The sequence below is a fragment of the Phocoena sinus genome, chromosome 3 (assembly GCF_008692025.1).
Source record: "Phocoena sinus isolate mPhoSin1 chromosome 3, mPhoSin1.pri, whole genome shotgun sequence".
Classification (NCBI taxonomy): Eukaryota; Metazoa; Chordata; class Mammalia; order Artiodactyla; family Phocoenidae; genus Phocoena; species Phocoena sinus.
Genome location: NC_045765.1, coordinates 115,925,999 through 115,952,003, shown reverse-complemented (window position 1 = coordinate 115,952,003; position 26,005 = coordinate 115,925,999). Strand labels below are relative to the sequence as shown.

Here is a 26,005-nt window from a genome sequence, read left to right as displayed (position 1 = left end):
ATTTCACCCGAAAACATCCTACACTCATGAGCTATTCCCTCCGTAGGCCTCAAGACAGATGCTACTGCAGGGCACCTTAAACAACCCTAATGCTACATGACCAGGCTCATACTGTGGACAACGTTCAGAAATTTGGGGGTTATGTCATAGCCTCATGCCTATTGACCTCGAATTAATTCCACTAAAATATTTCAAAAATGATCGGCATCAAATTATAAAATCATTAAGAAGCTGAATAGCATAAACCTTTTAAGTTAAAGACTGAGAATTTTAACCTTCCCTTAAGGATATTCCACAACTAGATACATTAACGTGACTCATCACTATTATAATTATAGTACTATTTATTATATTTCAGTTAAAACTTTCAAAACATTCTTATCTTTCAACTCAGAATTGAAAACAAAACATCAAAACGGGGCTTCCTTGGTGGCGCAGTGGCTGAGAGTCCGCCTGCCGATGCAGCGGACACGGGTTCGTGCCCCGGTCCGGGAAGATCCCACATGCCGTGGAGCGGCTACGCCCGTGAGCCATGGCCGCTGAGCATGAGCGTCCGGAGCCTGTGCTCCGCAACGGAGAGGCCACAAGAGTGAGAGGCCGGCGTACCGCAAAACAAACAAACCATCAAAACATTACACCCCTTGAGAAACAAAATGAACAAAGATTTATTCGCCTCTTTCGCTACCCAAACAATAACAGAATTACCTATTGTTATTCCAATAGTTTCCCAAGTGTTTTATTTCCCATACTTCACCAACAAATTAATAACCGTGTAATTTCTATCCAACAATGACGAATTCAACTTACATCAAAACAAATAATGGCCACCTGAAGCAGCACAACTTTCGCCATCGAGGCAGCTCTGCCACTGGGAAAAAGCGCCGGGACCCTTCCAAATGAAGGTTCTTGTAAGCGCAGGGCTCCTCTAAGTGGGCAGGGACTGGGATTCACTACATGATAAGCATGAGTTTGGTGGGTCACTCTGCATTGTCATGCAAGTAAAGGTGATCCCTCATACATCACTTATCAATATTTTATTTATTGGCTCAAAAAATCTACTAAGCCTTCTACCACATTCATTTATACCTGCTACACAGCTCTCAATAAATCTAGGAATCGCTATTCCTTTATGAACAGGAACAGTAATTACCGCTTCCCCCAGAAAACAGAAGCATCTTTATGGCCCATTTCCTGCCCCAAGGGACAACCATCCCACTCAGTCCTATATTAGTAACTATCTAACCCATTAGGCTGTTTATTCAACCAACAGCCTTAGCTGTATACCTAACGGCCAGCACTACTGCTGGCCTCCTATTAATTCATTTAATTGGAGGAGCAAGGCTTAATAAGTGTTAGCCCTACTACGGCTTTTACCACATTTTATTATTTTGATCTTGTTTACTTTTCTTGAATTCTCAATAGCTTTAATTCAAGTTTATGTATTTAACTACTAGGAAGCCTTTACTTGCATGGTAACACGTAATGACCCACCACACTCATGCATACCATATAGTAAACTCCAGTCCTTGCAATTTCCAAGAGCCCCGCACTTAAAGGAACCCTCAGTTGGAAGAGTCCTGGAGCTTTTTCCCCAGTACAGAGCTGCCTTGATGGCAAAAGTTGAGCTGTTTCCTGCCACCACCCCCTTTCAAAGGACTTGGCCCCATTCCCAGGGCCCCCTTTTCCTGAGGGACCTGTCAAGTCACCTCTTTCCCTCAGGACTTTGTCCTCCCTGGGCAAGGTTTCCCTCACTCTTTCTTACCTCCAGCTGCCTCTTCAGTTCGTCTTCCCACTTCTCCTGGCTGGTCCTGAAATCTGTCTTCATCAACATGGAGACGTCTGGACTGTTTCTCTTTTGTTCTTTGTCATGAACCAGCTGTGTGAGCTTAGGGAAGCATTGCCTTCTCTGGGTCCCAGTTTCCTTGTGTGTGGTAAAAAAGGGCAGGTCAGATAGGACCGAGCTGTATTCCAAAGGAGTCCAGCCCAAGATCTGTTTTACACATTGGGCCTTCCTGGTAGTCCATACTCAAGATTGAGCTTGAGTAAATTGTTTGGGGCTGAAAAAAGACTTTCCACTCCTGAGCTCCAGGGCCCTTCCTACCCCTCCGCCCTGTGAGGCAGCAGCAGAGTTGGGATGAGGAGTCCTGAGCCTCTGCTCCTTTCTGTTCATGGTCTGCATGACTGGTGCCCTCTGTTTCTTTCCTGATATGACTTCAAATTGTCAGCAGACAGGACTGAGGCCCAAGCCTGGATCTACCTGGCCCACCTTTCAAAGTCTCTGGACCAGTGATGGTTTCTCTGCTGGGTGGGCTCCTGCCACCCCTCCCACGCCAGCAAGCGTTCTTCTCTTCCATGGCCTCAGGGTAGAGGCCGACAAGGAAACTGATCATCTCCCCGCACTCTACAGACGAAGAAAGTAAGGCGTGGAAAGATTAAACAAATTCCCTGGCTTCTGCTCAGAGCCAGGATGAGACCTGCGTCTTCTGGGGCCCATCCATGTTCCTTTTATTAGCTCCAAAGAGAAACAGGTTTTACAAGTTTGTTTGATGTTCCCCGGCTGGTATCCCACCTAAGAGTTTTCACATGGGAAAAGACAATGGCTCCTAAATTGAAAAGGCCAGAAAGATCTAAGCAGGTTAAGATACAGCTGAGGCAAGCAGGCCCCACTGGATAAGTATCTACCAGCGGGGGTGGAGAGATAACGTCGGAAATGAAATTTATCTGTTTGCATAAAAGACACAGAAATGGCTCCTTCTGCAGGCCAGGGCCAAGAAGAGAGGTGTTTTCCACCCCATCACCTTCAGCGTGTGCTACTCCCGGCTGAGCATGAGTTTCAGCGTCCCTAAGCCCACCTTCCCCTAAACTCAAACACCCGAGAGCAGCCTCCACGAGTCCAAGAGACATCCTCATGGAATGGCACCTGGAGATGCCGTGAGGGCTCCGCTCCCTCATTTTTAAGTCCCTCCCAGGAACGGGAGTCCACTGCCTCCCTCAGTGTCTCCTTCCGTGGCCCTTGTTTGACCTGCTAAGTCCGCTAAGGTCCGTGCAGGAGAGAGACGGCAGGCGGCTTTCTGTCAGGCTAGCTCTCCCTTTCCTCCGTTCATTCTTACGCATCCTCCTCCCACAAGGCAGGAAAAAGACATACAAGACACATTGGTCTGGTCTTCAAGAACTCAAGTCAGGTGGAGCGCGGTAGGGTGGACAGGATTCTATACTACAGCGTGGCATTTGTCATTTCACTTTATATGGTCGGATTATACGTGTTGTAAACCAGTTTAAATCTTTGTTGAACTATATAGTGTGAATAAATCAGTTAAACTCTTAAGTGTGTGTGTGTGTGTGTGTGTGTGTGTGTGTGTGTGTGGGGCGCACGGGAGGTCGGTTCCGCAGCGCCTCTCTTCCAAGTGTCAGCGACAACTCATCACTGTTCTCTGCTGCCAGGTGCCCCCTCCACTTTCAATCCGTCTTACAAGCTATCACCTGCTAACGCACTACTTATAAACTTTCAATCGTTCTCCTTTGCCTGTAGAACCGAGTAAAAATATCACGTCTGGCAGGGAGGGATTTCCAAAGTATCATCCCTCTGACTTTTTCCAAGCAAATTTCTCTCACATTTCCCCTGACCTCGTGCAATACTTTAGCCTAAAGCAATCTGGTCATTGACTCCAAAGCGCTCTTCAAACCCCTGACCTTTGGCCATCACGGTCTCTTGCTCCACCTGTGATACCTGCTTCTCTCTCTCTCTCTCTCTCCCCCGCCCTCCATCGCTGACATTCAAAACCCTACCCACCCAAGGAGATGCCTACGTTACAACAAATGCTGCCCTCTTATCCCTTTCAAAACTGTCCTCAGGGGCTTCCCTGGTGGCGCAGTGGTTGAGAGTCCGCCTGCCGATGCAGGAGACACGGGTTCGTGCCCCGGTCCGGGAAGATCCCACATGCCGCGGAGCGGCTGAGCCCGTGAGCCATGGCCGCTGAGCCTGTGCGTGTGGAGCCTGTGCTCCGCAACGGGAGAGGCCACAACAGTGAGAGGACCGCATACCGCAAAAAAAAAAAAAAAAAAAAAAAACTGTCCTCAGACAGTGATGACAATGAGAAACAGAAATGCAAATTACCCCCTTGACAAAGCGAGAGGACGCGTATAACTCAAAATCACAAAACATAATAAAGAGCTATCAGTGCAATTACAGCCAAACAGAGAATGAGAATATTCTGATAGTCCTGCTGCTGAAGTGAGGGAAGGCTAGCTCCTCCCCCATCACCTCATTAGCAGGTGAAAGCAAATATCTCAAGTGGGAAGGGTGCCTTTGGGATTGTAAGTGCAATGCCCAAATAAAATTGATCATACGCGGTTCTCCAAAAGCAGGTGACGACCATTCAGAGGACAGAACAAAAGAACTATTTAGCAATGCGAACAAGCAAGTGCCTTGGCAGCAGGAGTTTCTCTGACCTGATTTGTCTCCAAGAATATGTGGAGAAGAAGGGTCATATGTAGAATCACATATACAAGCCGTATTTGTACAGAAGCCTCCATCTGAGCTCTATAGTTGCAATCTTGGTTGGTTTGGGGGGAGTAAAGTATAAAAGAATGAACTCACACCCCTCACATCATGTCATAGGAGAATACTTGTTACCATCTGGAGCACAGGCCTGTCCTCTCTCCATACATAACTCCTAAAAATATCTTGCCCGTGAAACACTCACCTTATCCAAATGACAGTAATGATTTAAAATTGTCTATGTTGGGACTTCCCTGGTGGCACAGTGGTTAAGAATCCACCTGCCAATGCAGGGGACACAGGTTCAAGCCCTGGTCCAGGAAGATCCCACATGCTGTGGAGTAACTAAGCCCGTGTGACACAGTACTGAGCCTGTGCTCTACAGCCCTTGAGCCACAACTACTGAGCCCATGTGCCACAACTACTGAAGCCCGTGCACCTTGAGCTCGTACTCTGCAACAAGAGAAGTCACCACAATCAGAGCTTGTGCACAGTAAGGAAGAGTAGCCCCTGCTCACCTCAACTAGAGAAAGCCCGTGCGCAGCAATGAAGACCCAACGCAGTTAAAATTAAATTAATTTTAAAAAAATAAAAATAGATAAAATGTCTCTGCAGTGATAGTTAAACAAAAAGGAGAGAGAACAAAATATTGAGAAGCATGACAGGGAAAACAAATAGCAGGTGAAGTATAGTCACCTGAAATAGGTTTCCATGAAACACATTTGAGAAACATGAAAAATGACACCGAATATAAAATTATGAATTTAAAAACTTGATGAAGCCATGACCTTCATAAAACAAAAGCAGAATGAAGACGAGCAGGAGCTCATGGTAAGGCTAAGAAAGCAGGAAATGAAAGATGAACCGTCGCAGCTAAAGAGAGCAGTGGAGGAACGCGGAAGCCCGGCCACGAGGGACCAGTAAGAAGGAATTATTATTTGTGTCACAAGCCATTCAGCCATTCACGTAAATTCATATCTAGACTCAGCCTCATGAATTGCCAGGATTCTTGATCTGCTCTGCTTGGGTCCAGGACTGGCTGGCCTGTCTTCTGTCTTCCATCCTCAGAGGCTTTTTATCCAGTTTCCTTAGAACCACCAGATCTGGTTGGCTGACTGCTGGCCTAGCTCCTCCTCCATTGTCAGCTTTGACACAGGGGATCTCCTGGTTCTGTTTCATTTCCATCTCATCTCATCATCCCATCTCACCTCGTCTCATTCTTCATTCAGCAAATATTCATTGAACACCTACCATGGTTCTACCCTGGGAAGATGGTGGGAAGCAATTCGGACACGTCCCTGCTCTCACGGTGCTTATAGTCTAATAAGACACACATATCTTTAAAACAAAACAAATACATGTAGAATTGCCTTGTGAAGGGGGCACTGGTAAAGTAAAACTTTTTTTTTTTTTTTTAAAGAGAAAAGCTGCTATTTAAGTGACCGGTGCCACTCAGTTTAAGAGGAGGAAGCACGCCACATAGGACAGATCTTCATTCTGGAAGAATCTGCCAAGGAGCCTCTCTCAGGTGTGAACTGTAAGGCCAGAAGGGCCCCTCTGCTGGGAGAAGGTGTCCCAGGAACTTGGCTGTGTTGTAAAGTCTGCTCCACCTGATTTTTGGAGCGCAGAGCTCTGAGCACTCCAGGAAGAGGGTGAACAAAGGACAAGAAGGCCAAGGAGACATCTTTGCCACCACCAAAGAGAGCCCTGCCTAGGGTCACCGTGAAGTCATTTTTGAAACTATGTACCCCTTGCTCTTTTAAAGTTGGCATGTAAAATTTTCATCATAAATTTAAATAGACAGGATTTCTACTTATGTCATGTTGTAAATTATTGACATTTAAACATAAAAATATACCTCATTTTTAAAGATCCCTAAGAGGATACACTTATCAGTGGTGTGACACTCACTGATAAATGTCTGTGATTTTAAAATTCTGCGGTTAAGGGTGATACTGTGTGTGTGCTACTCAGGTTAAACTCCAACAGGTCAGCTAGGGTACCAGAAAGTCAGCTAAGATCAGAAAGGCCACAGGCCAGGAGGCTTCCACAAGTGTATCTGCATCTCATCTCAATCCACACCTGGACTCAGCTAATTAGCATAAAGGTCCGAAGTGTGGTTTTATTGGTGAAAGTAGTGGCCTGTTAACTGGCACAATGAATGTTGATGATGGGCTTTTTCTTTGGGGAATTAGAGCTATGCAGGACTGTGGGTGGCTATGATTTTAGAGGTACCCCTTACCCTAGAGTGAACCCAGGCAAGGTCGATGTGCCCAGAGGGAAGGCAGCAGAGGCTCATCCCCTGACAAGGCAGCCAGTGGCCAATGGACGAGGATGGCCGATGGCCTGATGCCCACTGAGCACAGAAAATCCTGGCTCTGGGGTGCCACCTCCAGAGGTCAGTGTCCTCACGCTCATGGGTGGGCAGCTGCATAAACTGCTTTGTGCCCGACTGTTAACAGTGTTTAATAAGCGTCTGTATGTCTCACAGAACTCGATCCGACATGTTTGAGACCTTTGCTTTCACCTGTTAGTGGGATTGTGAGGGAGTAGCTAGCCTTCGGGTACCTCAGACATCTTTGGTAGCTAAACCTGAGAGGCGTATATGATTAAGTTGGTTTAGCTTATTAGCTCATGACATGATCATAATCTCAGTAAAAATTATCCAGCTTTTCTTTTCTTAAATTTAATTTTTACTTTTTTTGGCCGTGTTGGGTCTGCATTGCTGCACGCGGGTTTTCTCTAGTTGCGGCGAGCGGGGGCTACTCTTCGCTGTGGTGCACAGGCTCCTCATTGCGGTGGCTTCTCTTGTTGCAGAGCATGGGCTCTAGGCACACGGGCTTCAGTAGTTGCCGCACGTGGGCTCAGTAGTTGTGGCGCACGGGCTTAATTGCTCCGTGGCATGTGGGATCTTCCCGGACCAGGGGTTGAACCCGTGTCCCCTGCCTTGGCAGGCAGATTCTTTAACCACTGCACCACCGGGAAGTCCCAGTTTTTCTTTAATAGTAATGCATTTTACATGTGTTTTGTTATTGTAAACTTTAATTTCCATATACTTCCTCCCCACAGAATTTTATCCTAATGTAATATTTTTATACAAGAGCACTTCTTATTAATCACCGTACTATATTTCTTTGAAATAAATATATTTTGCTTTGCAAAAATATAAACCATATGTATATATTTTTCCACATCACAAAATATTCTCATTTCAAACATTTTTTCAACCATTTAAAGTGTAAAAATCATCCTTAGTGCTGTAGGCACTTGAAAAACAGCAAACGCAGAAAGAGGCTATCTCTGAACTCCCCTGGTCTCCCTGAAGACAGATCTTCCAAACGGAACTCAATTGTCATAAATCCCCTTTCCAGGAGTTTCATCAGTCAGGGAAGATTGACTCTTACCATAGAAGAGAAGTTCCAGAGGTCAACACCACAACCCAACCAACTTTGTCACAAACTATCACACCTCCCATCTATTCCTCTAAGGGCCCATTCACCCCCGCTAAAAACCATTTACTCTCCCCAAAGAAGCCACCGTTCCCCCTCCCTTTTCCCTACTAAGATGGCATTTAAGCCTGCATTCTAGGCCACCTTGGGGACTTACTCATTTTCCCCTGGGTATCTCCCATGTATCCGTGAGGTATCCATGATAGTAAACGTCTGTTTGTTTTTCTCTTGTTAATATTCTTTTATTACAGGGTTTCAGCCAAGAGCTCAGGAGAGTAGAGTGAAAATTATCTTTCCTCTCTTACATCTTGCTGTTGGATGGAGGTGCTTCTGACTTAGGCCTCGACTGGAAATAGCTAGTGCCCTCAAGGGAGAACTCATCCAAGTGAGGGGAGCCTAGAATGGTGACGTGGGTCCAGGGTCAGGGAAAAGTCACTGTGAAGGGAGAACTGGCATTGGCACAGCAGGAGGCTAGGGCTGGAAGCCCCTGACTCGACCTAGAAGCCATCCTGCTTTAGGAACCAAGCACTTGAGAACAAATTCAAGAGCTATAACCCCGGGACCCCACGCCAGGGGCGTCGTAGGTGGAGCCCGTTTGGCCAAGGGTTTACCCGTGGTTGTCTTTCTCTTGAAGAACCGTGCTGGCCAGGCAGAAATTTGGACCATCAGAGGCATCACTGGACGGGAGGAAAAGGCTCCCTGGGTCTTGGGCCACCTGCTGAAACCGTCGTCAGAAAGTGAGTCTAGGGGCAAAATGTGGTTGGGCTGCCAGGCACTGCCGAGGGCCCTTGGGTTTGGGGACACCGATAGCAATCGAGTCCAGAGCTGTTCTTTCACCAGCAGCACTCATCTGCAGAGGTGCCGGCTCTGAGCAAAGCACACAGGTGAGCAAAGGCCGTGCTAGCAGACGGTGTATGAAAAGATGCAGGCCTGGGAATGTAGGGCAGCAGAAAGAGCGCCACTGACCTCACAGGCCTTGGAATCTAACTACACAAGAAAGACATGAAGAAAGGAGAGGAGTCCGCTGGAGCAGGCGCAGGGTCCGGGCGTGCGTGCAGGACGGTAGTAGCAGGAACGGTCCAATGCCTGCATTTGTAGGAGGAGCTGTTTCAGGTCAACTGTGGTCTGGTGTGAGCCGGTGGGAGGCATCCCCTGAGGTGGATGGACAGAAAGAACTGGAGAGGAGAAGGCCAGGTGTTATCCATGCGAGGGTAAAAGCATCCAGGATTAAGGCGGGATTAGAAATGGAGGAAAACTGAGTGCCAGGTGCCAAGACCCTAGCTAGACGACAGGAGATTTGGGAGATCAGCAATGACAGGGACAGGAAGGACAGAAGGTGACACAGTGGTTTAAACAGCAAAGGGTGGGGGAGAAGTGGTTCCAAAGGGATAGTAAATAACTACGCTTGTGATTAGTGCCCTGAATGAAAAATACCAGGTACTATGAAAATAACAGACAGTGTGGGGAACCAGGGCTGCTTCAGATGAGGATGTCTCTCTGGGGAAATGACCTTTAATTGGAGACTTAAAGAATGAATGGGAGTTTGTTAGCTTGCCCTTGAATGACTCTAAACTGACATTGAAAAACAGCCATTTCACCTCCCGTGCACAGCAAGGAAGGATGCTGTGGCAGCTCTTGAGGTTCATCCACGAGAGGGGAGAAACTCGATGCGTCAAGCCCAGCTCAACCATTTCCTGGCAAGGCAGGAGCTGCTCACCTCTTTGTGAGTCTGTAAAGTGGGGCACGGCACTACCTACCTCATCGGCTTATCATGAAAGGTAAGTGGGTTAAGACATGGACATCACTGAAAACACAGAGCAGGTTTTATGGAGGGGTTCGCTGTTATCACTATTCAGGAGGAAATGTTTCTCCCCGAATTGTATCCAAGCACAAATTACAGTAGGTCTTTCTCTATTCATTTAATCCTTTCAATAACCCTGTGAGGTAGGGTAACAAGAAAAAAACCCAAAGAGTTTTCTTTTCCTTCTTTTGGAATCAACACTAGCTTTACCTGCATCCCGTGGCTGTGACGGACGAGGGACCGGGGCACTCAGGAGGTGGCTTCCTGCCAAACCACCTTGAATTTTTTAGATGCCTGGCTCTCAGGTGTCCAAATTCTTATTGCTTCACTTTCTGGGCCAGCAGTGGCTGCAGGAGAAGCCAGGGCTCAGGTGTGTGACTGTGAGGCGATGACCAGTGCCACCCAGGGAGGCTGCACCCTGCCTGCTGGACCGTCAGTGGTCAGATGGCCCACTCCCAGGGGTCTGGGTTGGGCCATTTGGAGAGTCATCTCTAAGTGTCTCAGACAAGTTTCCAGATCTCATCCTAAAATGGGTAAATGACTTGAGTGCATAACATCGAAAGGCTTCCAGCCCGCCCCACACATTAGCAGCGAGCTGTGTGAACGAGGCAGGAAATACACTTAACCTTTTCTTTCACTCTTCTTCTCATTTATTTTCATATTTATTCCATCTGGCTATATTTTCAAAACACTGTAAACTGATTTGAATTCTTTTTGGAATCGTAAGTGGCAGCCAGGAAGTGGAGGGCAGAACCAAGGGCACAGTGATGGGGCTGAGACATGCAGATGGACCTGGGAGAGGTTAGGCAGTTAGAACCGCAAACTCCGGCCACTGGCTGGCTGGGGGGAGCACCTGGCAGGGTCCCCATATCCCTCCAGGGACACCAGCAGCAAAGACGCCTTCCAGAAGCTTGGGTGGCTGCAGACAGTCGTGGAGCAGAGGCAGAACGACAGGGCAGATAACACAGGGTGACCACCTGGACGGCTAGTGTTTTGAGATCACGTGACACACACCCGCAAGATGCTGAGAAATAACTGGGAGACATGCTTCAGGAAGAAGTGAGCTGAGCTGGCAGTGACTCAAACCATTGCAAACTGAGCATTCGAAGTCAACACACTCACTTTGCTCTCACTGGGCATGCGGACCTCCCTCCTCTTCTATCTCTATACCTTCTCTGTGGATTCGTCATCAGATCAACCTTCCTGAAGTTTACGGGGGAGGAACCGCAGATGGGAGACGAGGTGACTAGTCGCAATACGTCCACTGATGGCCCGCTACGTGCCAGAAACTTACTCCTCCAGGCATCCTTTGAGGTAGGTCGGTTTATTCCCTTATTACAGAAGAGGGCACCGAGGCACAGAAAAGTTGTTTACTTGCCTGAGGTCACACAGCTAGTAAACGGCAAAGCCAATATCTAAACTGGGGTCTGACTCATCCCCTTTTTATAAATGCCGGGAGGAATGATTCATTCTTTGGGACCCAGTGAGCTGTAGGTGTTTGATGGGGCCAACAGTAGATGCCAGGAGACAGGAGACCACTGCATTTCCATAGACTTCTTACTGTCAACACACTGGTCTCCTCTAGTCTGCTGCCCAGATGCTGCCACCTCTGTTGAAGGGGTCTCCCTCCCTCAACAGTGTGGAGGCCTCCGCTGATAAGACCAAGTGGCAAATCCTCACTTTCATTCTGTCTCAAACAACTCCTTGTGCTCCACACCCTTGGCTCTGACTAGCCACACTCAAGCGGAGCTGTTATCAGCCACACAAAATCAACAGCACCAGTCCAGGCAATACAATGACTGCAAAAAATTCATCTTTGCACTTGAGGTCAGCTAAGGGGCCAAATCAAAACTCTCAACTCAAGCCTGCTAAGTCAGTCATTCCCACCCCAGACATAGTTCTCAGGCCCCAGGTCTACATCTAACATCAGGGTGGGGCAGAAGAAAATGCCCCAAGAACCTCGGCCTCCCCTGACTGCAGCGCCCTCTGCAGGGCTAGGCAGCTGGAGGAGGCCCAGTGCGGTTCAAAAGCATCACTGGGAGTCCTGGGAATATTAGCTGACACGTGGATCCAAGACCAAGCACTCAAGAGCAAGTTCCTGTACACCAGCCCCGGGGGAGGCTCAAGAAATGTCAGGAATTGGAAGAAAGGAATGCGTGCCTCTGGGTGCCAAGGTTAATTGGGGGCAGAACCAGAGAACAACCAAAAGAGAAACGAGAAACCAGAAGCTGGCCGACTCAACTGATGGACTGTCTTTCTGCAGTCTTGTGAGTCCTGAAAAATGGCCGTACTGAATTCTAGAACCCTGAGCCAGTCACTTGTCCTGAGCTGCTTCTCCAGGTTGGTAGTGCCCCGGGGAGTGTCAGGCATCAGTCTGCCCCTTGCTTTATGCCTGCTTAGAGCCCTCAGTAGCCACATATACATGTGTAAACTCTTCCAGAGGATGGGCCCAGCCCTCTTGATTTTGTAATAAACGTCACTGGCAGACCACAGGAAATTGTTCCTTCCAGAATTCCTGAACTCCAGGCCTATATGTTCCATTGCCTACTCAGCTTCTCCACTCAGGTGTCTAGGAGACATCTCAAAGTTAACATGTCCCAAACCGAACTGTGAAGCTTCCCCCTCAAACTTGTCCTGCCTTTAGTCTCGGTCAATGCCAGAACCATGTTTCCAGTTCTTCAGGTCAAAAACCTTGGAGTCAAAACCCACATTCAGTCCATGGAAAACCCCATTGACTCTATCTTCGAGATGTATTATATGAGATATATACAGAATCCAATTGTGTTTATCACCTTCAAACAAAAGCCACGATCATCTCTCTCCCAGGTTATTTATAATAGCCTCCTAAATGGTCTCTTCATCTCTACTTCCTCCTCCTCTGGCTATGCTCACCCAGAAGCCTCTGTTTTCTTTTTTAAAATAAGTCAGATCACATCACATTCAGCTAAAAAACCCTCCAAAGGCTGCTCATCTTACTCAACGTTACTTACAACAGGGAACTCCCTGACAGTCCAGTGGTTAGGACTCCGCACTTTCACTGCTGAGGGCCCAGGTTCAATCCCTGGTCAGGGAACTAAGATCCTGTAAGTGGCGTGGCACAGCCAGAAATAAAAAAGGACTTAGAGTGGCCCACCAAGCCCTACTGACCTCCTCCTATTCCACTCTCCCTTGCTTACCTACTCCAGCAACCCTGGCTTCTTGTTCTTCCCTGAATGTGCTATGCCTGCTCCTGCCTCAGGGCCTTTGCACTTGCTGTTTTCTCTGCCTGAAGTGCTCTTCCCCTCTTCCCCCAAATATCACCACAGTTCTCTGTGGCAGTTCTAAAATATGTTCACAAATTCTTTGATACTCTCCCCTTCAAGAGGTGGAGCCTAATCCCTCTCTCCTTGACTTAGTGACTCAATCCTAAGAACTAGAGTAAAGCAGAAGCAATGGTGTGGGACTTCAGAGACTGTCATAAAAAGCACTACAGCTTCCTCCTCATTTGCTCTCTCTTGGATTACTCACCCTAGAGGAAGCCAGCTGCCATGTCATGAGAACACTCAAGCGGCTCCGTGGAGAGGTTCACGTAGTGAAAAACTGAGGCCTCCTGCCAACAGCCATGGGGGAGAGCCACCTTGGAAACAGGTCCTCCAGCCCCAGTCAGGCCTTCAGATGATGCAGCCCCAGCAAACTGCTTGACTGCAGCCTCGTGAGAGATCCCAAGCCAGAACAACCCCACTAAGCTATTCCCAGACACCTGACCCTCAGAAACTGTGAGAGAATAAATCTTTGTTGTTTATAGCTCTACATTTTGGGGGCTTCCCTGGTGGCGCAGTGGTTAAGAATCTGCCTGCCAATGCAGGGAACATGGGTTCAAACTCTGGTCCGGGAAGATCCCACATGCCGCAGAGCAACTAAGCCCATGCGCCACAACTACCAAGCCTGTGCTCTAGAGCCCACGAGCCACAACTACTGAGCCCGCACACCACAACTACTGAAGCCCGCGCGCCTAGAGCCCACGCTCCACAACTAGAGAAGCCACCGCAGTGAGAAGCCTGCGCACCGCAACAAAGAGGAGCCCCCGCTTGCTGCAACTAGAGAAAGCCCACGCACAGCAAGGAAGACCCAACGCAGCCAAAAATAAATAAATAAAATAAATAAATTTTTTATAAAGCTCTATATTCTGGGGTAATTTCTTATGTAATGATAGATAATCAATATGCTTGCTTTCTCATTCCTCTCAAGCTTTTGCTGCATTCCTCAGCTTCACCCTCCATATTCACTTCCTGATATCAAGACTCATCCATTTTTTATGCTTGCTCTGATGCTATTTTTCTAAGGACTTGGCCTGGGCTGATCTTTTTTCACTACCACATGGGCTGGAAAAGGCCACCAGGTTTTAGATAGTGACAAGGTCATTCAGTCTCTTTCTTAAGAACAGGTCTGCTACAAAAGACAAGCACCTTGAATGCCGGTGGGTATGTCTTTCATACATGACCGACGATTGGTTTCCAAGGAGTTTAATTTAGTCAAACAGGCTCCAAAAGACACAAACAGTTCAAGTGGCAGACATCCCAAGTGGAGGCTAATCTGATTGTCCTTGGTGCCAGTACATTCAAATCTGTCATGTGTGGCCAGCCTGCAGTCATGTGGCACCAGAGGGGCAGCTGTATCAACAGGGCCCTTGCAGGTCTGCACATGACGTGGCCAGAGACGGAGTTTCAAATAGGGGAGAAGGAAAGAATGATTAGGGAATACAAAAGGAAACCCCCCTTGTACAGAAAGGAATTGCTAGCAGGCCTGTGTAGGGAGGCAAATCCTATAGTCAGGGCTGCGTTCTTGGAAAGCTGCGTGCCCGCTGCTGTTGTGTGATCGCCACTGCTGGTTATTTGCTCGTTAGCTGGGCGTGCTCTGAGGCCCTTCCAGCAGGTGGTATAATCTGACACTTTGACCAGGATAGCTCCACCCGGACACAGATTGCCACAATGTCCTTGGGATACAGCGTCTGTTCTGTTGCAGGGATAAAAATGCCACATGATAAAAAGACATTTTCTGAGTTTGTGGCATTGTGTGTCCTTTGGGTGACAGACGTACCCAGGAGGAACAGTCAGTCTGGTTCAGGCCCTTGCTCCACATTAACCATCTGTGGAGATCGCTTTACATCTTTGGGCTGTGGTTTCCTCAGCTGAAAAATGACCATTTTAGCTCCCCTATTGCCTTCTGCCTGCAACCTTCTCTGAGTTGCTGGAGACACACAGTGAAGAACCACAGGCTGTATGCAGGTAAAGCAGGCAACACAGAACCTGGCCCAGAGCAAGGGGTGTTGATATTCAAGATAGTAATAATCTTTGGCCACTGGGGCAAGTGGCCCAGCAAATCCCTCCCACTAGACCCTGCCCAGTCTGCTTCCCTTACGAAGCCCTGTCTTACCCACCCAGCCCACCAACCTGCAGAACCCAGGTGGACACCCTTCCTTGTTTGCCTCCCTGTGAGCCCTTCTTTGAGTCTCCTTCTCCCTTCTGTAATCAGCTAAGCCAACTCATTCTTTACTGCAGTGAAAAACGACTGGGAACAACTTGCTGTATCAGGTATGCAAGGTGTTCTCGCTTCCAAAAGGTTAAGGCAGTTGGCGTTAACTCTTGACTGGGCTGATTTCAGGCAAAGTGGATAGGACTCCAGGGGGAAGTGGCAGGGATGGGAAAGGCCGCAGGGCTCATGGTGCTCCCCACTTTGGGCTGAGCTCTTGACTCACCTTTCACAGCGCCCTGACCTCTGGTGTGGAAACTGGCACAGCTGATTCCATGTCACGTGTCACGGGGCAGGTTACAAATAGCACGGGGATTAGTAAACCCATCCCCAAACGCCCAGTTCAAGGGCAGAGAAAGTGAGCAGTTTAAGTCCGGCAAATCATTAGCGACTGAGAACCAGGAAGGGGTTCGATGGCAACGCGGGACTGCGATAACCATGACGACCATACGTGTGAGTCTCGGAGCTAGGACCAGATGCCTGTAGGCTTCGGGCATGGACGACCCTTGTCTCACACGCTAATGGAGCGCACGTTTCTGTGACCTGGTGTCTCTATAACCTCTTCGTCGGGGAGCTCGCGGCGAGGGGCTAGCCCCAGTGACCCCAGCCAAGGTCTCTGGAGCGGCAGAAGGGCCACAGGTCCCCGGGTGCACCCGTCCCAGAGGGCGCGGCGGCGGGAACGCGGGGACCCCTGCCTGGGTGGCGGCCACACCGAAGAGAGGGGCAGGCGCTGCCCTTTCTTCCCCACCCCCGGCCCAAATTCTGGGCTCTCGGCCCGGAAGGGAACCGGCTCCCTTCACGCCGCCCGGACCTCGACCGTCGCCTCGCGAGCTGGGACAGCCAGGAGAATCCCAACTTGCCGCCCCGTGCCCGCAGGGCCACGGGCCAAGGAGGAGGAGGAGGAGGCGGAGGTGGGGGGGCATTTTCCCGGGTTCCTCGCGCGCACGGTCGCGGACGCGGAAGCCGCCCGGTCCGCCGCCCCGCGCTCTCCACCCCGGAGCCGGGCGCGCCTCTGGACCCCGAAGGGCAGCACCCGGCGGCGGCCAGCTCCCGCCAGTCCGCCCTGCCCTGCCCGCGCCGGCGACGCCTCCTCCGTAAACACCGCGCGGCCCGCCCTCTGCGCCGGGACACACAGGTGGGAGTGTGCGGTGCGGCCCGCCGCCCGGGAGGCCGCGGGTGGAGGCGGGCGCCGCGCTGCCCGCCGACTGCCGGCGCAGACAGCGCCCTCGCAGGACGGAGCCTCAGGTAAGCGCTCCCGGCCCCGCGCTCCTCTGCACCCCGGGAGCCCGCGCTCTGGGGCCGCGGGGCGGGCACTGAGCTTTGGGGGCCAGGCTGGGAGCGAGGAGCGGAGGAGCCGCACCGCATCTGCGCCCGCGGGGGCCGCGCGCCGAGCTCTGCGGGCTGGTGTTGCGCTCCGGCTCTCTAAACCCACCAGACTCTTTCCCGTAAAGGACTTGTGCCTCTCTGCGTCAGTACCCAAACACAGACAGCTTTGGACGTGGTGACATGCTGCTGATTTGGAAATGTCCTTTGGGAAACAACGTTGGGGAGGTGAATTTGGCTTTGGGGAAATGAAATGTAGGTTGGTATTTGGAAAAGGTTTAATCTCCTATTAGTGCAGATGTCTCTGAGTCAGTTTGTGAGCGCATCTATGGGGGGGGGGAGGGGAGAGAGAACGAACTACCCACATACTATTTTGGATGGGGGATTAACACCTATGCCAGGTGCTTAGTCCACTAGTCCATGGAAAGGAAGCTACAAATCCAGTTTTAGACTTTACTAGTATTGGGGAATTTGCCTTAAGGCAGTTGAAGCCTTGTGACTCACGACAAAGTCCAGGTCTCAATCCAAGGTACAATGAATTGATAGGACTTTGTGGCAGAGAGTCACCCCTCAGTCATATCTTCAGACCAGCAAAAGATATTACAGGACTCAGAATTTTTTTAAATTAGTGCAATACTTTAAATGTTCGTTTCCGCTTAATTACATCTTCATACATATAGTTTGTCCAAGTTTAACACGGAAGCTTGTTTCCCACCTCTATTTCCTTCTTTCCTCCAACTTCCTTCTGATTGTATCTTACTTTTTCCTGGAAAAGCACTTCCTAGCATAAGACCAGTTGTTTCCTTTCTTTACCTAACCTGACCCTACTTGGACACGATTTGGGTTTGTCAAGATGGCCTTGGCTTTAGCGACTCAATCTTGAGCTCCTTCACGTGACCATGGATGCAAGTGGCACAAAAGATTGTAAAAGTTTTCTTTCCTTGAGCAAGTGAAAATGTTCTTTACACTTGGGTTGTCTTTTTGAGTGCCCCAACTTGAAGGGTCCTGGAAAAATATTCCATTCATTAGAGTAAGACAAGATAACTGGATAATAGATTCAGGGTGTGTAAGGTAGACAATTCTTTACCCACTGCTCGGGATACATTTAATATATGAGAGCCTTGAAGTAGCGGGCTTGGGTGGTCTTATGGAAGGTGCTTTGCCACTTGATTTCATGTATACTCTTCTTTCAAGGTCAGGTTCTATTGCGGTTTAGTGTTTTGTAACTGGTGATTTTATTGGCTGCTTATTTTTAACTGGGTCTAAACCTTTTTGTGTAAGTGGGTGGCGCCACGGAAGAGGGTGAGCAAGAGGTCACCTGCCCACCTGAGGGACAGGTGCTACCAGACCCCCCCCCTGGGTTATACCAGAACCAAGCAGCCAGGCCACCAGATTTCAGGGCAGCCCCAATGTGTGCCTGTTTGAGAACTCAAGAGTCACATTTTGACAGAATTAACTTAAAAATCCACCAAACTCACGTGTTCCTGAACCGCCTTCCCATTCAGTTGAAACTTGGGTCTCCTGTAGATGTAGCCTTAGGATAAAGCACGGAATGGAAAGTTGCTGCAGTCTAAAATAGGAAATGGAAAGTTAGGTACTGAACGAAACTTTACCGACTTGGAAATACTCATAGCAGCTGTGATGAAATATGGGATGTTTGTAAATCAGAAACAATCCCTGTGGTTCTTCTTTCACTCACCATTGTTTTTATGTTTTGGGTTTTGGGATTTTTTGGCCTGGGGAAGTGAGTCTGTTAAGACTCATAACAGGAAAAGCCACACCCATTTACTTTTGTTGCATGGGTTTTGATTTTTCAAGATACTCTTAGGTGCATGGTAATTGCATTTGCCCTTCTTGCATATCTTTATAAAATTACACGTTCAGGAGTTTTTGAATGCCAGTTCCTCTGACTCATGAACCAGTTCATTGTACTACAGTGTATCAGTTGCACAAAGTTCGGTTCCCTGTGATTTCATCCTAGTGTGATCTGGGAAAAAGAACAGGGCGGGTCAGGAACACCTGCGCCCACTTTAATTTGGTGTTTGGTTATGTCTGCAGAGTTGTTGAAACCATTGAAGGGAAGGAACACATCCCACCCACCTCGGGGAAGTGGCCTCTTCTGGCCATGTCTCCTGCAGCTGCTGCCGAGCCAGATGGGGCCCAGGGAGACAGGCGTGTCACCAAGCTCATTTTCTTCCTTTTTGTCATCGGTGCCATCCTGCTGTGTGTGGGAGTCCTGCTCTCCATCTTTGGGTTCCAGGCATGCCAATACGAAACCCTCCCAGACTGTAGCATGGTGCTGAAGATCTCCGGGCCCGCGTGTGCCGTGATTGGGCTGGGGGCTGTGGTCCTGGCCCGCTCCCGGGCACGACTTCAGCGAAGTGAGGAGCGCCTGCGAGGCAACCAGGGGGCCTCCGACCGAGCCTTCCTCTGTGGGGAGAGCCGCCAGTTTGTCCAGTGTCTCATCTTTGGGTTTCTGTTCCTGACGAGTGGTATGCTCATCAGTGTACTGGGCATTTGGGTCCCCGGGTGTGGCTCAGACTGGGTGCAGGAACCGCTGAATGAGACAGACACTGCTGACTCAGAGCCCCAGATCTGTGGATTCCTGTCCCTGCAGATCTTGGGACCCTTGATTGTGCTTGTGGGATTGTGTTTCTTCGTGGTTGCCCATGTTAAGAAGAGAAACAACTCGAATGTGGGCCAGGATGCTTCTGAAAGTGAAGAGAGACAGACCCAGAACATGGAGCCCGTCCAGGTCACTGTAGGTGGGTGGTTGTCCTTCCTGTTCTTGTTCATATCACCATGGCTGTAGCATCAAGGCTTCACTGAGCTGCTCCTGGGTCTGGCCTAGATTCTCCTTCTCCTTCTCTCTCTTTGTCCCTGTCCCTGTGTGTGTCTCTCTCTCTCACACACACATACACGCACGCAGACGCACACAGACACAGTTCTGCGGCTGTACTTATCCCCATAAGAATCCTTGAGCACATCATCTCCTCCCAGCAATTCCTTATTATCTAGCAAAAGCATTGATTGGGACATTAACTTGTGACCTTGATTAAGGTCACAGAGCAAATAAAGAGGAAAGTGAGAGGATCCTTGAGGAAAGCCTGGGAGCCTTCTAAAACCTCAGGTACCTGCCAAGTGACCCTGTTTCCCCTGTTATTCTCACACCAAACACTTATGGCACTTTTGGTTGTTGGAAATGTGGGTTCTCATCTCTGACTGGCTGTCTTTGGAAGTCCTGAACCTCTCCTGGCCTTGCTTTATGTATTTATAAAATGGGCACTGCATTTCTAAGATTCCTGACAGCACTAATATCTAGGGTTCTGAATCTGTCATAAGTCCATTGGTCTTCCATGTTTTGAGGGAGTCTTCTGTACTGTTTTCTGCATCCTTCTTCATTTTCTGTAATTTCTTCCTTGGCTTCAGGGTCGGAGCAAGGTTTGGAAGCAGTGGCATAGACAAAGATGAAATATGACAGCACCTGTCGCTTCTTTCCTCCATGGAGTGCCTACAGAGTGTCCCTTTGGGTCCCCAGGGATCTGCAGAAGAGCTGGATCACCATTTCCCAGAGTCAGGTCCCCACAGAACCATACCAGTAGCTTTGGCCTCACGTTCACACAGACAAAACACCCCCACCGCTGCTCATTTTTGCAAATCACTGTTTTATTTCAGTCTCCCACTCTGAAGCCACAGCCTTAACATGTAAAAGGCTGGGCGGGCAAAGAGGGTTACAGAGCAGAAACCGTGGAAGGAACAGGGAAGGAAGGTGGCGAGTGAGATGTTTCTCGCGGGTGGGGCTGTCTGTCGAGCTGGCGGTACTCACTGTGGGGATTCCCTGGGCTGTGGACCTTGCATGGTATTGGCCTGAGAAAGGAAGGGCAGATGGATTTACAGACGATCCTTGTGTTCAGCCAGGGTTGAAGCTCCCAACTTCCTTATTTGTGTGTTTATATAATTATGGTGACAACATCAATATTAGCTATGTGTTAATAATAGCAAACAAATATATAGGGCTTATTCTTGGGCCAAATACCCATCTAGGTGTATTTTAGCACGTACTCGTCAAGGGCCTGTTGTGTGAAATTCATTCACACCTACAACAATCCACTGAGGTAGGTGCTCTTAGTGTCTCCATGTTAAAGATAAACCAAGGGTCAGGGATCCCAAGTAATTTGCCCAACGTCACAAACTAGCAAGTGGCAGAGCCAGGATCCTAGCGGAGGCGGTGGGCATGCGTATGCTATGGCCCTTGCATAGCGCCCTCCCCAGGCACTTGCTGTAATTCTGTTTCTGCAGGCTTCATCCTTCACCAGGTGTCCTGGGTTGTTGTTACATGACGAAAGGGCTCACCCAATATTATAGATGTTCTTAGTTCTTTCAGGGAACACAGTGGGGTCCAAGTAAATACTCTCATGAGACACTCACGGGCCTCCACTTAGTTGGGAGCATTTCAAGGTGTGCCCTTTGGGTTTACTATCCGGGAGTTTTGGGGCCCAGCTTTCTTCCTGGTGGTTGGAATGGGGGGCGGCAGGGAGCAGGGCTTGTGCTGGAGTGACTCCTGGGCGGTTCTGTCCTGATGTTGGCACTGCATAGTTTCAAATCTTTTCCACATAACCGTTTAAGTCCTATCAAACCTGTGAAAATCTGGCACCTTGTCTTTCTCTCCTTTGGTATTACGGAATAGGGTTTACGTTGTTAGAAATCATGCCTTTTAGCACAGTTGTTAAGACTCCAGGCATTGTCTGTCAATGGTCAGTTCTGCCTTGTGAGGGAAATTGGGGTGATAAGAGTCAGTCCTTGGCTAAGTGCCAGAATGCAGCTCTTCCCAGAATGGAAGACAGAAGAGAGAAACAAAGATGCATGATATCTGCATTGTGGGCACACCTAGTGCTGGACCCTGGATGCACAAGCAGGTGTATGGTCAACTCACACAGGACATCAAGTCTTTCAGGACATAGTGGAAGGGAAACCCCAGGGGCATGGGACTTTCCGGGGAGAGCAGGAGGGCTGGGAGCTGACCTGGCAGAGGAGTGGCTAAGCCTCAGAGATAACTGGAGACTCTGAGTACTTCCTTGTCTGTGTTTGATAGGTGATCAGCCTGCTTTAGAGGCTTGTTTCCAGATCCTTTGTCCTACAATGGGTAATTAAAGTGAACATTCAACCTACCTTCCTCTGACCTACGAAGACCTTCTGAAAAAATTAAATGAGGATCCCAAGACGACCACTATGCTTTTTCCAGCTTCGGTTAGCGATGTATATTAACAGCTTGAACCGCCATCTCCTTGCAGAAGGAGAGATGGAGTTAATGCATTTTCTGCAGGGCTAAGTTACCTCTGGGGCGGCGACTGAGGCATCAAGGTGGAGAGTGGAACCACTGGCCAGACTACCAGTTGGGAATGTTTCTTCAGACGTGCACATAGGTGCCACTTGCTGGTGGTTGTGAAGAAAGTCCCTTTGAGGATGTGTTACAGTTGAGAGAGCTTGCTCCGTTCTCAGCACCGTTTTAACCCCGCGCGCAAATCCAGTCCTCCTACCTGTCCTCTGAGGCGGGTACAGTTACAGCCTGCCGTTTACAGACGTGGTGGCTGAGGGAGGCCTAGAGAGGGCACGTAACTTGTTCAGGGCCACGCTTGGTGGGAACTGGCAAGTGGAACCCCGGTAACTCTAGAGAACCCTGCAGCTACCTAGGTGAGCATCAGCTCTGCTACCAGTACAAACCATCTCCTCCCTGCAGGGAAGTAAAGTCCTCTTTCCTCTTTCATTCTTCCTGAGCTGTCATTTGGTGCTGCCAGCTTATCAGAGGGCACCCTCAGACCTCATGTCTAGAAGGTTCTGGGCAACTCATCTGGTACATTTTGTGTTGGAATCAAACTAGAGCTTGCATCTGGTCCCCAGTTCTCCTCGCCCAAACGCAGGGATGTCTTCTGGAGTGAACAGTACCAACAGAAATGCAACAAAACAAAACAAAACAAAAAAAACCCTAGCTTTTCTTTGAGTTTGACTTTCTTTTGTAAAGCTTGGAAGAAACATTGGTAGATAAAAAAAACTCTTCAAGTGCATAAACCACAACTATGGAAATAGGGATGATGGGCTGTATTGTGGCTGTACTGGCATTTGTTCAGAGGTTGAAACTGCATTTGAGGAGTGGAGGCACTTTATCCAACAGCTAACTTTTGAAGAATTAAAATTGTAAGTAGAAAACGAGAAAAACTTTGTAGCAGCAGACATCCCAGGGGAGGTAAGGAACATTGTTAGCAAATGCTTCACAGAAATGCTTTAGCTCAGATTTGCTATGAAATAGAGGCCCACTATTTTGTTTTTCATGTGGCAAAATAGACAACATACAATTTACCAGTTTAATCATTTTAAAGTGTAGAGTGGTATTAAGTACATTCACCATGTTGTACAGCCACCACCATGATCAATTCCCGGAAGTTTTTCATTATCCTGAACAGAAACCCTGCCTGCATTAAACACTAAGTCCAGTCGCCCTAGCCTCCAGCCCCTGGCAACCTCTGCTCTCCGTCTCTGTAAGTTGGATAGGCTCACTTTTAAATTCTGGTGTTTTGACCTTTTCTATAGATGGGCCAAATATATAATTAATTTCTTTGGCTGTTGCTCATTTGCTTGCATTTAGTACTCATCTATCGTCAATGAAATGTTGTGTTTCCTTAGGTGATGCCGTGATCATATTCCCACCTCCTCCACCACCTTACTTTCCTGAGTCTTCAGTTTCTGCAGCTACTCGGAGTCCTGGGGCTGACCGTTGGCTCCCAAATGAAAATCCACCTTCATATTACAGTATTTTTAACTATAGGTAAGACTTTCCGTTTGAACGTCAAGAGTAGGAAAGTTTAGCCTTTTCAGGCCTATGTCTACGTTCAGGCCAAATCAGCTTTAAGGCTATGGTAGAGGTGTAGCCATCCAAGTATGAGTATCTTTTTGGCGGACATTGTGCCAGAATCATTGCCTTAATATTCCTAGTACTTTTCAGGAAACTTTGGGTGGCACATGAGTTAAAAATTATAAAAGTGGTTATGCCAGGTTCATATGAAGCCTTCTCCAGGCATCTTTATGTGGTCCTAGCAGGGCTGATCCTCAAAATGCTGCACAAACCCATCAGCCATCCCGAGTGCTGGAGCAGAACTCAGGAGGCCCCTGCTAAGTTAGGCTTTGGTGCCTTAGATTGTGGGAAGGGTGAGGGTCCCAGGGGACCTCCAGCAGGTACAGAGCATTTCAGTATCTAATGGAGATACTTGAGTGGCCGGCTAAAATCAACCTGCACCCTGACTTGACCACGCCAGGCTTCTCCCCTCAATATTAAGTTGTTCCCTGGGCCTCAGAGCCTTCTCAGATTGACCGAAGAGAAATACGAGATTCCCATCCCCATCCTCCATGCTTTGTCACAAATTTGGAGGCGGTACCTGGGGTCAGATTAAACAGTGTAAATATAAGTGTTTTTCCTTGAGGCAGAGGGATGCCATTGAAGGATGTGGAGTCACGGCAACAGGGTCCGAGCAGTGGTTAGCACAGCTCGTGCTGGGGAAAGGCTGGGGGTGACCAGACCAGAGAGGAAGCCTTCTCTCATGGACAGGCTGAAGGTAACAGGAGCCTGGGACTGGGGTGGTCAGAAAGGGAGGAGTGTGTGAGGCTGTCTGCTGTGGAGGACGACAGGGATGAAGAGCGGAGATGATGATGTCAAGGGGGAGTGACAGGGACAGGGAATGTCCCTGACTGAGGAAGACAGAGACGGGGCCTGTGTAAGTGGGAGAAGATGGTGAGCTGGCTAGCAGTAGAGGGAGAGCGAGGTGTGGGCCTTTGAGCTAGACCGGATGGGCCAGGTCTTGGGAGAGAGATGGGGTACTGGAGATGAAATGGCAAAGAGGCTGCTGAAACCGAGAGGGCAAGGCGACAGAGGCCTGTGGAGAATCCACGGGCGGGGAAGGCATGAAAGGAAGGAGTTCTGGGAAGCGTCAGGGACGAGCAGGGCTGGAAAAGGCTCTGCACCTTCCCACATGGGAAACCAGGGTGTAGGAAGTGAAGGTAGGATCACTGGAAGATCTCACAGGGAAAAGCAGGCCTCAGTGAAAAGTGGTTTCTGAGACACTGAGACACGTGCATTTTTGAAAGCAGTGAGAAGCAGGACCTGAGAGATGTCACGAGTGTGCTAGGGACGGGGGCTGCCATACCTGGTCATTCATGTTTCACGGCACGTGTTCTTGTACCTCAAACCGGGTGATGAGCTGGAGATCTGACCAGGGATGAATGCAGGAGTTCCCCTGTGTGGGTGAAAGGGAGGTTAGGTTCTGGACATTTGTACATGTTCTCTTTGGAAGGCAGCTATGTGTTTGTACTCTACGTCTTTTCAATGACAAGGGGAATGACAACAGGAGTGAGACAGTCTTAAAGTAACCATGAGCTCTAAGGACAGGAAGGGGTAAGAAATCAAAACATATCTATGCAGAATAGAATATGGAAGAAATTACTCTGGAGACCCTTGCAAATGTTTCCAAATGCATCTAATTAAACATGTGAAAAGAACCTGGTAGTTAAGGCAGGTGACAGAGTCCCTCTGCTCCCTTTCATGTTCTCTCTCCTTCTTCATAGGATCCCAACTCCTGAGGGCCAAGGCGCAGCCTCTGAGAGAGACTGTGAATCTATATATACTATTTCTGGGACTGCTTCATCCTCTGAGACCTCACACACTCCCTGTCTCTCATCCGAATTGCCTCCCAGATATGAAGAAAAAGAAACTGCCGTCCCCACATCCTTGTCTCCATCTTCTGAGCCTTCCCCACCATGAGCCATGGACTCCAGTTCAATTTTTTATAGAATCAATCACTATTTAATTTGTTTTTCTAATAAAAAATACAATAGAATCGGCTATGTCCTGACTTCCTGGTGTAGTATCAACATCAATAACAAACCTTCCAGATTAAGCTGTCAGTGCTTCAGACCACAGGAGAGGCAGCGTGCCTCTGGCTGGGAATCCAAGATGCTTCTCTCATTGAGGCCTCCTACTCTGGGAGATGGGTGGGATCGTTCGCATTGGTGGATGAAAAAGCAGAGGCTCAGAAAGGCTCATTAACTTATTCAAGGTCACATTGCTTCTAAATGGTGAGGTTGGGCTTTGAACCCATCTAGCTAGTTTCTGAAAGCCAGGTGCATATCTCTACCCTGTGCTGTCAAAGGCCAACCAAAAGTACTGGTTAATGTTTAGCTTGGCCCGTTGGGTTTCCAATGTTCATTGCTTCTGGGGCAGAGAAACCAGGTTACTTTCCTCATTTCTTTATTATTTCTTGCACCTCTTCTTCCCTTTCTTCTCCCTCTCCTCCTTCTTCCTCCTTTCCCTATTCCTTTTTTCTTTTTTTTTTTTTTCATTCTGAAAGAAGGTAGTTAGGGTAACTAGGTAATTTTCACTGG

General features: G+C 48.8%; 1 protein-coding gene, 1 non-coding gene and 1 pseudogene across 3 annotated transcripts; all 3 read left to right on the top strand.

Moving 5' to 3' along the window:
• Positions 1-653: 653 nt before the first annotated feature.
• LOC116751920 lies at positions 654-1,483 on the top strand (annotated as a pseudogene).
• An 11,265-nt stretch (positions 1,484-12,748) lies between these two features.
• On the top strand, positions 12,749-12,821 carry TRNAE-UUC. The gene has a single exon. It is a non-coding gene; the product is annotated as a tRNA-Glu (tRNA).
• Positions 12,822-15,461: 2,640 nt separating this feature from the next.
• TMEM171 (transmembrane protein 171) lies at positions 15,462-25,466 on the top strand. Of its 2 annotated transcripts, none has more exons than XM_032628967.1 (4): positions 15,462-15,709; positions 18,638-19,344; positions 23,258-23,399; positions 25,190-25,466. In XM_032628967.1, the coding sequence occupies exons 2-4, from the start codon at positions 18,705-18,707 to the stop codon at positions 25,383-25,385; spliced, it is 978 nt and encodes a 325-aa protein (XP_032484858.1). In that variant the 5' UTR covers positions 15,462-15,709; positions 18,638-18,704; the 3' UTR covers positions 25,386-25,466. The 2 variants fall into 2 exon arrangements, with proteins under 2 accessions (XP_032484858.1, XP_032484859.1); XM_032628968.1 differs by lacking the exon at positions 15,462-15,709 and adding an exon at positions 16,399-16,501.
• The last annotated feature ends 539 nt before the right edge of the window (positions 25,467-26,005 follow it).